The 13,159-nt window shown below is 41.7% G+C and overlaps 2 protein-coding genes across 2 annotated transcripts in view; both read right to left on the reverse strand.

Annotated features, from left to right (window-relative positions):
* The window catches only part of cunh8orf34 (chromosome unknown C8orf34 homolog), a 44,073-nt gene extending 39,492 nt beyond the window's left edge, over positions 1-4,581 (reverse strand). The window contains exon 1 of the mRNA XM_072450770.1: positions 4,264-4,581. Coding sequence (XP_072306871.1) covers positions 4,264-4,332 — 69 coding nt within the window. The 5' untranslated portion in view covers positions 4,333-4,581. The remainder of the gene's footprint in view (positions 1-4,263) is intronic.
* Positions 4,582-6,784: 2,203 nt separating this feature from the next.
* Positions 6,785-13,159, reverse strand: part of prex2 (phosphatidylinositol-3,4,5-trisphosphate-dependent Rac exchange factor 2) — a 76,424-nt gene continuing 70,049 nt past the window's right edge. Inside the window, exons 38-41 of the mRNA XM_072450771.1 lie at positions 13,151-13,159; positions 9,871-9,973; positions 7,921-7,988; positions 6,785-7,393 (exon numbers count right to left, since the gene is read on the reverse strand). The exon at positions 13,151-13,159 is cut by the window's right edge and continues 182 nt beyond it. Coding sequence (XP_072306872.1) covers positions 7,348-7,393; positions 7,921-7,988; positions 9,871-9,973; positions 13,151-13,159 — 226 coding nt within the window. The 3' untranslated portion in view covers positions 6,785-7,347. The remainder of the gene's footprint in view (positions 7,394-7,920; positions 7,989-9,870; positions 9,974-13,150) is intronic.

The following is a 13,159-nucleotide window of genomic DNA, read 5'->3' on the forward strand; positions in this document are numbered from 1 at the left end:
AAGACTATTCAGGAAAAATTATATTCAAAGTTGTCCTATTAATGACATAATTTCTACTGTATTGATCTAGTTTCAACACTAGTTATAGCATCGACTGGGATCTGCGTATCCATTTTCTCGACAACCTTGTTAGTTACTTCTGCAGGGTATACCGACTATGTGCCTTCATGGTGTGTACTTTCCAAGGCTTTGAGCACGCATCCCTTTATTATTACTATTAGCTACAACAGGCTAAAATGTCCCTAGCATGTCCTTGCACTAAAACATGACATGGTACCAATCGTTTTGCCGGCGTCCCCAGAGAGCTGCGTGCCCCTGCCGCCACACACAGAGCCACTAACAGCCATTGATTCACCTGCAGTGGTCAATAAAAGATGAGAACACAAATCTTAGGTTATACAAGGTGAAGACTGCAACCAGACAAGAGCTGCCTCGTGTTCTGTACTATATAGAGCCATATATACTGGAGGAAGATGCCATTGGAAAAGGGCCAGACCTTGAAAGGCAATCGCATCATAGCCAAGTTGTACATCTAAAAAAGATATTTCTCATCAAAAACGTGGATAATCTTGTAATCCATAATGAGACTTTTGGGTTTATAAATGAATAGGGCTGTTGATTGGACAAAGATGCTTAAAAACACCGGAGCGCCATAGCCGGTAATGGGCTCATCACGATTTAATATCTCAGAGATAAATGAAGAATCTATTAACCAAGAGAAAATCAACAGATGCATTACTGGTGATAATGATCGTTTGCTGGAGCTATGAGCAGGTTCTATATAAATCTGAGTCAAAGCACTGTTTCTCTGCTCTGATTGGCAGAAAGAAATGAGCAGATGAGCAGGGAACAAAGGGGAATAAATCACACTGCACCCGTATTAGAAACCACAGTCTATTCTGTAAAAAGAAAGGCAAAGCAGTTAATCTACTTGTCAACCACCGATCTTTTTCATTAATATGTTCATGGAAAGGTGGAGGAAAGAGACTAAATTAAACTACGTGAGAGAAATCAACTTGAGCCCTTATGCTTGGTGCACTGGAGGAAAGTTAGTGTAACAAGTGCTCTAATCGTTCAACAGTAATTAGTAAAATGTCAGAATAAAGTCTGCTATTTTCCTTCTCCGATTAATATAGTTTGGTATTGATTGAATCTGAAGATAAACACTTTTGCACTTATGTTTATAGAGTGGAGAATCAATTAAATATATGCGCTCTCTTTCAAATGAATGAGCACACATATAGGGAATGTTGTTTTGAATATATGCAGAATTATATGACCAAGTACATTGATTACCGAAGAAAAATGCAATAAAAGAGCTGATTAAAAATACAAATGAAAAAAGTTGTGTGGTCAACTTTTGAATTGGATGTTAAGGTGATTTTTCTGCATTTTTGTGTTTCATTTTACAGATATTTCACATTTGTTTGATAATTAAACCTTAACTAATATGTTTAAAGACATGTTTTAACACATTTCTGTTGCAGTGACATAATATCAGCTGACTATTGTTATCGGGATACTTCATTTTTGTCAATATTGCCCACTCTTACTTCAGAATACTACATTTTGTGGAGTGGAAGAACCAGAACCATGACATATATTTCAGGCCATACCCTTCTGTTAGTTATATATATACATCAACTACTACATGACCAGCACACACACGTATAGCCTGCGTCAGTGGGCCAACAGCGCCACTGTGAGTCGGCAGGTTTGATGATAACCGTGTCTATTTCCTCCTGTCAAAACGAAACAACACTCGCCAATCTAATTCTTCCTCCTCTCAGTCACGTTCTGCCCGATATCCCCAGCCCTTTCTGCTCACCTTTCCCTTTCTACCTCTTGACCTGGGCTTCTGGTAGTGCTCAGCAGCCTGTCTTGTTGTAATTACTGTAACTGTGTCTGAAGGAGCAGCGGATTAACTCGAGCGTGACCACAGAGCTGCCACACTCACTTGTTCATCAAACGATACAGGGGAGAAATCTGATATCGTGATAAGACACACTGAGCGACAGTCTACATAAGAGTTTAAAGCTTTGTAGGTTAGCAAAAAAACATCTGGAAAAGTTATTCATACGTTAATCTGCTGCCTTTGCTCAGTAGGAGTTATAAATGATGCAGTGCAAACACTTAAGAGACTGACCAACGCTGATTCATCGTAACATTCGATAACGATACGATAAGATTACTGCTCCGTGTATGCCCCTTGTACTGACATATTTATTCCTATAACAACAAAGATGGTGTTTATAGTTTGATTTGGCTCACATTCATATGACACATCACATTTCAAATGACGCCGTCGAATGGATCAAATCCCATCTCACCACATGCATTAAACGAGCTTTGAAAGTCTGCATCAATAGGTCAGAGAGTGGCTGGTCCTTCTGGTCACTCCACAGCTCAATAGTGTTTCCTTATAGATGGATAAAAAGTTCCACACAGCAATCTATAGGGACGCCACTACAAACCGAAGCTGAATTTCCCCATGTGGGACAATAAAGGATTATCTTATCTTATCTTATCTAATTTAAAGTACTAGCGTTACGGAATAGGCAGAAACTGAGTAATGATTTTACAATAGGCTTTTATTTATTTCTATTGATATGAAATCCCTCACAAGCTACAACACTGGCTAAAACGCATTAAAGCACAGGACTATGTATGATATGAATTTAAATGAGCTGAATTTAATTAATTGGGTACATTTGTAATGCTGTGTGAAATGTGGTAAAAACAACAACAACAACAAAAACATTTCATTAAGGAAGAGGAAATCAATTTCCCTCAGCAAATCATAAGCTGTGTCTTCACAGTCGGAGCAGGAGCCCACTCTGTGACTCTGGAAGAGCAGATGGAGCAAATGCATGAGGAAAATTACTTTTGTCAACTTTTGTCTTTAAATGTTTAAATAAGAAGTGCATCTGTTATTAGAAAGAAATGCACACAAAACATGGAATGTAATATTTTTAACAGTCAAATGAATCCCAATCTCATTTCTCTCTAATTATGACTATGGTCTGGGGTGAAACCAGGATGTGTGCGTTTAAAAACTGCTCCACTCCTAGTCATCACTTCTACAGTAGGTTATATTGTGAATAAATACGATAATGACAAATACTGAGTTAATACAAAACTGTAGTGTTGCTGATATTTAGTTTCCGCAATCTGTATAAATGAGTTTGATGAGGTTTGTTCATAGTGAGGTAGTTAAAGGGTTTTTTGCACGTAAACCAGGTTCAGTACAGAATTCTGCCAATATAACACACATTACTTTTGGTCCAGAACTTTGAGGTCTTGAACAGAAGAAACACATCTACTTAAAGGTGCACTATGTAACTTTTGTGGTGGAGGTCCTGCTATGCTGTAGGGTTTTTCTGAAGTGATGCGGCTCCCATTAGCGCTGACAATGTGGCTTTATTGCCCAAAAATCCCTTCAATCCTTCTACCTCTCCTTGTGGCGTCGCCTGCTTGTTTCTATAGAGATACGCTGTTGTAATGCCATACTGTGGAACATTCTAGGTCCACACTGAAGAGGGGCCAGTGCTGGAGGTGAGGACAGACAGAGATAACTACAAACACTGTGCACTTTCCACTCCGGCTCGTTCAGTCATCTTTACCCCGTGTCACTGTCCAAGGTACTGAAAGCGCCTGTGTCACTTCTGCTGTTATAAACCATGCACTGTACTGCACCCGTATGCAAAACATGCATCTAAGTAGGACAAACTGGATCAGCATTTTACTGGAGAGACACATCTGAATATTGCAACAGAAACTCAAGTGTGTACCCGGCAGAGCCCTTTTAGAAGAAGAACAAGGCATTTTTGATGTATAGCTTTGTGTTTTCCCATCTTAAAAGTGATATTAAACTCTTGTGATGTGCAACACTGATGGCCACGTGCATTGGACTGGTTTCAGGTAATTACAACATTCACAACTGCAATGTATGTACAATATGCAATGACTGAAGTTACTCAACAGAGCCCATGAAATTGCATATAGTGCTTTATTTGGATGATAAAACATTACCAGCTTAAGCATTTTAAGTGTTTTTGCGCACTAACATGCTTTTGGGACTCCTGTGTGAAGAAGAATGATAGCCTATATATCCCATGGCTCGCTTAACGCAGAGTAATGTTGAGAATAGTGGTAGTTTAGTGCTCCCATTTGGCACAAACTATAAACGACATTACATTACGGGCTTATTGGTGCCACTTAATGAGCTTTCACACAACTTCTCTCGGCCGTGTTTGCACTCACCTCAAACAGGGGTCCGATCTTGTTCTTCTCCAGATACGACTGAATCCGTGACTGTTGCGGAGACGCCATGAAGAAAGTGTGGGGACCCGCGAGCGCGCCTGTCAGCGGCGGGGTGAGATCATGAGGTAAGCCGGGGTGTCATTCGTCCTTCACAAAGGCGTCTGGTCGGCGGGGAAAGCACGTAAAGAAGCGGCGGAAGAAGAAGCGGGAGGAGGCGGGGGGGGGTCGGAGTTGAGACTGGCTCATTGTGGACGTCCAGCCCCGGGACTGTCCTCCGCCTGTCGCCTCTCTCTCTCTCTCCCGAAACAGTGGCACGAGTCCCCGGTCACAGCCGATGGCACCGCGGTCCGAATGTGCCGCTTCTACTCCCGGCTCCTGAGCTGGCAGCCACGGCCACGCCCCTCCCGACAGCAGCCGAGCCCCGCGAGCCCAAACGCCGCTCAGGAGACACGCCCATGGACACGCCCCGTAATGCGCCCACCTGCACGTGCGCCGCGCTAGTATTGTATTAGTATGCGACCGGAGTACGCGCCGAGTACAGGCCGGTGTTTAAAGGTGCACTGTGGAACTTTTCTGGACTGTCCACACGCGCGTGCCTTCGTGGAGGGGTTATTGCTTTGCCTGGGATGTCCCACAGTGGAGCATTAAACTTGACTATCTTGTATTTATTCAATTACAGGCTCAATAATGTCTTGAAAATATGAAATCTAACTACGGCTAAGTGATTATTTCCGTAGTCGACTAGTCAGCGATTACATTTTTGATTAAACTAGTCAAACGATTATTGTTAGTGTACTTTTACATTTTATATACATTATCAATCAAATAAAGGGTGTAATATGGTGACTGATGACTTCGAGATATAGAATATTTACAAATAAAGTGTACTATTGATTGATCAGAAATAGCTGATTCTTCTAGACATTTTGACTCATTTCGACTTGCTGTCGTCGTCGATAAAAAGGTCTTTTTGAAGTGTCTGTGTAGTCCAGATAACGATTATGATTATCATACATCTACGATTATTTTTTATTGTCGACTCCCGGTCGTGGAACACTGGACCAGCTCTATACCCTCCATCGGGTGCTCGAGGGTTCATGGGAGTTTGCCCAACCAGTCCACATGTGCTTTGTGGATCTGGAGAAGGCTTTTGACCGTGTCCCTCGGGGTGTCCTTTGGGGGGTGCTCCGGAAGTACGGGGTCCGGGGCCCTTTGCTCAGGGCTGTCCGGTCCCTGTATGACCGGAGCAGGAGCTGTGTTCGCATTGCCGGCAGTAAGTCAGACCTGTTCCCAGTGCATGTTGGACTCCGCCAGGGCTGCCCTTTGACACCGGTTCTGTTCATAATTTTTATGGACAGAATTTCTAGGCGCAGTCAGGGGTCGGAGGGTGTCCGGTTTGGGGACCACAGGATCTCATCTCTGCTGTTTGCAGACGATGTTGTCCTGATGGCTCCATCAAACCCGGACCTGCAACGTGCACTGGGACGGTTTGCAGCCGAGTGTGAAGCGGCTGGGATGAGAATCACCTCCAAATCCGAGGCCATGGTTCTCGACCGGAAAAAGGTGGCTTGCCCTCTTCAGGTGGGTGGGGTGTCCTTGCCCCAAGTGGAGGAGTTCAAGTATCTCGAAGTCTTGTTCACGAGTGAGGGAAGGATGGAGCGTGAGATCGACAGGCGGATCGGTGCAGCGGCTGCAGTGATGCAGTCGCTGCATCGGACTGTTGTGGTAAAGAGGGAGCTGAGCCGAAAGGCAAAGCTCTCTATTTACCGGTCGCTCTACGTTCCTACCCTCACCTATGGTCATGAGCTTTGGGTAGTGACCGAAAGAACAAGGTCGGTCGAAATGAGTTTCCTCCGCCGTGTGGCTGGGCGCTCCCTTAGAGATAAGGTGAGGAGCTCGGCCACACGGGGGGAGCTCGGAGTAGAGCCGCTGCTCCTCCACGTCGAGAGGAGCCAGCTGAGGTGGCTCGGGCATCTGTTCCGGAGCCTCTTGGGCACCCAGGACACGCTGGAGAGACTATGTCTCTCGGCTGGCCTGGGAACGCCTCGGGATCCCCCCAGAGGAGTTGGAGGAAGTGTCTGGGGAGTAGGAAGTCTGGGAGTCCCTGGTTAGACTGCTGCCTGGCCCCGGATAAAGCGGTAGAAAATGGATGAATGGATGGACTCGTCATGATAAGTTTAATAATCGTATATAATCGTTAACTCTTACTATAAGCAGGATCATCTCTCCACCTGCAACTTGGCTTGGTGGTGTCACCTGCTTGTCTCCATGGAGATAAGATGTTCCAGGTAAAGCAGTATGTTCACATGACAAGCAGGTGACCCTCCAAGAGAAACGTCACATAGTGCTCCTTTAGTCTGATTGTAAATGGTTGTCAGGAGTTAAAATATGTAATTATCCAAATACAAGAATCTTACTTGTAATATACAGAAATGAAAAGCCTCAAATGGTTCTCAAAAGGCCCTATATAGTGTTTATGCAAATGGACTTCCAGCAGGACACAATGGACTTGAGACGCAGCTGCAGCTTATTGTAGCTTTATTGTCTGTTGCATAGAGAACTACTCCTTCATTCTACAGTGGCATGTTCATTTACACAGACAAATGTCCTGAGTATTGTGGATATTACATGATATATAAATGACATGACTATATGTCCAACCATATTCTGTTTGTTAATAATGATAAACATTATTATTATTATGTAATGCATGCATTCAAACTCCAACTTGCACAATTATTTACAGGAGAAAAACATAATTAAAATAACATTATTGCAGTAAAGTTCTAGTTAAATCTGGAATAAGACATCTGCAAAGATAATTACAGTACTGCTCCTCTTAATAACGAATACAAAAGCCAATACAATGACAGTGGAATTGTTTAGAGAGCACCCAATAACGCCTTTTCAATGTTACAATGGCTTACAGATGATAGCAAAATAAAAATATGGAAAAATATAATATGTAATAAAATACTATTTACGACATTTCTGTCTATTTACACTTAAGGCAGCGATGTACGGAAGGGTGAGTGTGGTTTTGTTGATCCTTCATTGGCACGAGGGCCTTCAGTGAAGGGCCTCTCAGGGGTCGCCGTCTGGAGGAGGAGGCTGACAAAGCTTGTACAACCTGTCGGAGGAACATACAGCAAACAGACATTTCATCTGACACGGAGGTCACAAACCCACAGTCACTCATGCACCAGAGGAACGTACATTTACTAGATGCACTGGAAGCTCCTTAAAGACAGTAATATGTAATAGTCTGAAGACATAAGTGTGCATTTTACATCTAAACTATTATATTTTTTATGCTTTTACAGCGGCTGAAAATGTTAAGTAATACATTTAAAGAGCAATTTTGTCGCATTTCTACATAGTCTTAAAATAACCTGAACCTAATTGCAACATTCAAATGCAAATGTCACTAAAACAGGTATAGTATGTTTTTTTCTGGGGTATGTTTTGATGTAAATTACAATTTAAGGACTGCTATGGATTGTTGGTAGTCATGATTTAAAGAAGAAAGTTGCATTTTATAGAAGTAACATGAATTCTGAGGGATATAGGGATAACGGCAAGCAAGATCAGACAGGAAGTTGTCCATGAAGTACTTAAAATGAAACATGGACAGCACATCAGTTAGAGAGGCTTTACCTTGGGACAGATGAGGGGGTTCGGTCCCTTATGCCCAGATTCTTGGCTGAATTTTGACACCTCGCTCCCTGGAAGGCATAAACAATTCATGACTCAACATGAAATGCAAATGACCACAGCACTGAATAACCAAACGGAAGTTTACACAAACAAATAAAAGGTTTAAAATAGAAAAAAAGGTGTTAAAATGTTTAACAGGAGATGCTTAAAACCCCTAATGTCTAACAACACATCTCGTAATGAATTAATGACGGGATATAAAGCCCAGACCACCTGCTCCAATTTACACCGGCGTTTACACTGCAGCTGCTTCTGGTCCTCAAAGTGTTCTCGCCTCGCCTTTGTATGCAAATCACGTGCAGAAACGTCTTAGCGAGAAAATAAAGTCACGAGTAATGCGTTTGGAAGATAAATGTTGTATGAATGTGTTAATGTGCTTAGTCAGGAGCACAGCTTTCATGACGCTTTATTTTTGCGCATCCAGTGATACCCAAGGGCCACAAACAATTTGAAAAAGTTATTACTAAGCAGTATTGTGCAAAAATGATTGTAGTATTTTTTTTAATGTTGTTTCCAAACTTGGATCAGGGAGGGGAAAACGGGTAATTGTCTCTTACTAAACTATACATTATAGACATATGCTGTACATTAGAACCTGGGAGGGGTCGACACGTTTGTTAGTACATTGATATAACTTATTTGCTCCTTGCCTTCCCTGAACGACTTCTCCACAACAGTCTGTACACGAAAGCTAAAAACATGAAATCAAATCATTGTCCGGAGAGGTCATCAGTGAAATTCCATCCAATGCATTAGCTGACCCCTCAGTTTCCCCCACTGTCTGACCTCAGCTCTGTCCACAAATCAGGATAGCATCAGCAATTACAACGCCTATCACCCCCCCCCCCAACCTTTTCCCATTGTGATGCCCCGGGACAGATATGCCCCCTAATGTCTCCGAATGGCACAGCGTCCAGGAGAGATCATCCTGGGACAAGCAGAACAGCATGAGCTAAGCACTCAGCATCACATTTCCGTAGAGATTTGTGCTGACCACTGATTTATAACGCCATAAATACTGTATGCTGTATAGTCTTAAATTTTCATGTGTTCATATTTCTTGCTTGTTTAATTATAAAGCCCACCATTGTGTTGAATAATACATTCAGACGTTTTTTTGGGGGAGTTTGCCAAGTTTCTTTCAACTGCTGTTTAAGTGTCTCGCTCTCTGAGGCACATGAAGTAAACTGAAATGTATAGCCCAAATACCACCATCTTGTTTATAATGATAATGAAACTACTACATTCTCACACATCATTTATAGTGGATTCTGCAACAAAAAGGCAACAAAATAACCTCAAAAATATTTTTAATTCACAGGTCACTTATTGCGGAGGCCGGCAGTCATCTCGATTTACAGGTCTACAGGCATTAAATTGCGTTTTTAGATTTTAATAAAAGATACGGAAGATGTTTTATGTATTCAATGCACTCAACATTTATACAGTGAGAAAGTACCGCACAGTATTTGATGAGCATGTTAGCCAATACAATGCTGTTTGTTTTGCTGCAACCTGGTAAGATGAAATGAAGCGGAAAGTTGAAAGTATTCTGAATGTATATAATGTGTATATCTCTCCACATGACATACTGCCACCTTACACACAAACAGCTCACAGAAAGGATACTGTGAAAAACACAAACCATACAACTATATCAAAGTGTATAGTAGTACTTTTACTTAAGAGGCTTTGTAATTAAAAAACAGTTACCATTCGTTCTAATTATTGACTCATTAATGACTCATTTACGGAAAATACAGGAGGGGAATATGTATGAGAATAAAGTATCGGAGAGAAAACATAGAAGCACAGGCAGAACATGCAAACGGTGGTCAAATCATTTTTTCTTCAGAACAGATGCACACAACACTGAAGACTTTATTATACCTGTTTCCTCATGACGTCAGTGGTCTGCATGATGCATCGTGGGGGCAGTCCGTGGTTCCTGGCTAAGGTGATGGCTTGCTCCAGTGTCACGCTCAATGTGCAGCTGGACAGAAAGATGGAGGGAAACATGTCACGCGCCTTTCAAAAGGAATGCCAACGGGCTCACATTTTGCGTAATTCTAAAGTCTGAAAGGTTACAACATCATGGGTCTCTACATATATTAAAGCTCAGAATTAATTTAAACTCAAACTCATTTTCAGTGTAGTCTCTTCAACACCTTGTCAGTTCTGACCTCATTTTTGCTCATCTCCTTCCTAATTAATCATTTCTCATGTTCGTGCTCATATGTCAGTCAGTAGAACATCACCTCTGATCTCAGGCTGAAGACAGAATATCCAACCTTGATATTGAAAACATGCCATGAACAACCTTTTCCCAAAGGCTTGAGGCATTGCTGTAAATGTACAATAAAAATAAAGCATTGAAGGTTGAAATAAAGCATTTTTCCTGAGTTCCTGAGCCAATACTGTGCAAAATCTCTATTTTTATAATAGACCCACTAAAATACTTTTTACTGTGGCTACGCTGTATCAACAAATTTGCTCATCCCCAACTGCAATTCTTCCATTGCATTGCATTCTATTGTTCCAGCTTTTTAGTCATCAAATTGGGCTATTTGAAATAACAACAACAAAAACATTAGAAATGTAATATGTTTTTGTTCTTGTTATTTTTCATGGCATAAGCTGAGATAAATGGGTGTAAAACCATATCGGAAAGTATTTACATTTACTTCAAATAGTTCAAACTTTTTGTTTATCGGACTTGCACATCCATTGATTTATGGCTCCCATTGTGAAGGGTCCAAGGACAAGTCAGTGGCCTCTGAGTCGATACCCTGTCACCGTTATGTCATTAGATGTGATTCATTACAGAAAACGTTGTCCTCGTACTCAGATACATAGCTCTCTGTGGCATTAGACCACATAGATATACTCTGCGTGTGCATAAGTCCTTAGCGAATAGCCAGAAGTGTCAAGCCTGCTCGGTGACCTTTCTTTGATAACAGGCAGCACTACTTTATCGATCGCGGGCCTTTTCACTGCAAATTGAACCATCCAAATCTCCAACAATGCCCATCTCAATTTCACTGAGTAGCCGACCTGATAGGAAATCCTATCTGTTTGTTTAATATCTCTCACGACATAGGCTAGAGAGGCTATTAGGGCAACTTAAAAAGGGAAACAGATGTGCAATGAGGGACAGATTGATGTCGAAAGACATTACATTGAATCAATCAGAGCTAGGTTTAAAAGCCCCCTGTCTTACATTTATGTGAGTGTAACATGGTGTGATAAAGGTAATGAAGTCTACAATTATCTACAGTGTGGGGTGGGAGATATCCCATAGGAAAAAAGGGGAGCAGAGGTCCTCCTCATTTGCAGGCTGTCCCAGAATAGTTTAAGCCCCTCACAGGAAAGGACCAAGAAGGGAAAAGTTCCCCCAGTTGATCTTTATATGTGGCTTTAGTTGGATCACAATGAATCAGTTCTGTGAGAGTCATTAACAGAGAGAAGATAGGATGCACTGATTTATACTGGCCTGTTTTGGCTTTTATGCCTACAGTGGAGTCCTTTCAATTCATACTTGTGTTACAACATATTTTGTAATGATGAATTGCCAAAACAGAAATGAATTTAGGTGCTGTGAGATAAGTGGAGGAAAAGGGGATTTATACTTTGTTTTGACATATTTTAGAGCCAGAGGTGACACAGACGTGAAAGAAAAATTAGGGTTTGTTTCAAGTATAATAAGTGGGAATACAAAAAGTATGGGCTCAGACAGAATGAACCCATGATTACAAGGATGAATGTTGTTTGTGTGTCTCTGTGTTAACCCTGTGCTGATCTGGCCCCTGTTCGGGTGTCTATATATTTACAATATCTATGTTTTTATAGGAAAAATGTCTTCTTTGCATGTTGTTTCTGAGCCTTGTCCCTTTTGATCCATTTCCCAGTCTGATTGTTCAACTGTTTTTCGGTCAAACGCAGAGATCAAATCTAACTGTAATAGATTTTTTGGGCTGTGATGGACAAAAGCTAAATCTGGAGAAAGGAGAAGTGCGGCGTATTGCAAACTGCTGATGCCCCCAAAATATGACGCTTTCACTGTTATTAAAACTCATCCATCAAGCCAACTATACCAATCAATGGGGCCCGAGACGACTGCCATCCTGATAATGCAATTCCCACATTACTAAACTATGCTAAAGGTTCAAATACGCTTGATTTGGTTTTCCATAAGAAATGCATGCATCCAATTTGGATTTTGTTACACTCCAAAAGCAATCTGAAACAAATACGTTGATACGTGTTCATCTTCTTTATTATTATTGTGTGTGCATTCGCAAACTAGCTTTTACACACAGTACAGTACACATGCCAGGCTCCACGTTCAGCCGGCCACAGTGTCGTGAGTTTGAATCCTTCTCTCTCATCCCCCATCTCACACTTTCATTTCCTGCCTATTTAAGCCCACAGGCAACACAATCTTAAAAACAATAAAAAATAATAATAATAAGTTCAATTTCTTCTCTGCCATATCTCCAAACACTGTGCTGTATATGTGAGTTGTGACTATTGCATGTCGTTGCGCGCAGACTGTGGGTTAACAAAGTAGCAGCAGCTCTCGGAAAGACAGAAACTTTCTATTAGCACTCAGGCGGCCAGACGGCTCCATCCTCCGCACTTCATCAAGTCATCACTCATGTCCAGTGAGCTTGTCAATGACACTGTGGGGCTATGGGCGGGAAATAGGAAGAGTTAACTAAAAGATAAAAGATGAAACCTCAAAGTATGTATCACTGGTGACAAACGATTGGGTTATTTCGGTCCACCTCTTCTGATGAATTGTGCCCTCTCAGAGGCAGGTGAATTAGGAGGCCATATATAGCATGCAGTGGGAACGGAGGTAATTGACCTGTCTTCTTCCTGTACAAAGTGCTGTCTTCGTTCTAAAGTCACCAATCTGCCCGCAGAAACAATGGGCCCTATTACCTGAAATCTCCTGCAGTAATTAATGCAGACAAATGGGTAATAATAGGGTCCATTGTGAGCAGAGGGGGGGACAAGGAGCTCATGACACTTGCAAAGAGAAGCACTGAACATGTATGTATGTCTGACATTTGTGTACGTAGCTATTTGATCTTTTGGAGAATACTTTCAGCATAGTGCAAGTGAAAGTTGAGAAGGAGAATTTGTCATGCACAATAGTACTCACCGATGAACT

This window comes from Eucyclogobius newberryi, unplaced genomic scaffold (genome assembly GCF_026437365.1).
Source record: "Eucyclogobius newberryi isolate DKJ021-1_F unplaced genomic scaffold, fEucNew1.0.hap1 SCAF_18, whole genome shotgun sequence".
Taxonomy (NCBI): domain Eukaryota; kingdom Metazoa; phylum Chordata; class Actinopteri; order Gobiiformes; family Gobiidae; genus Eucyclogobius; species Eucyclogobius newberryi.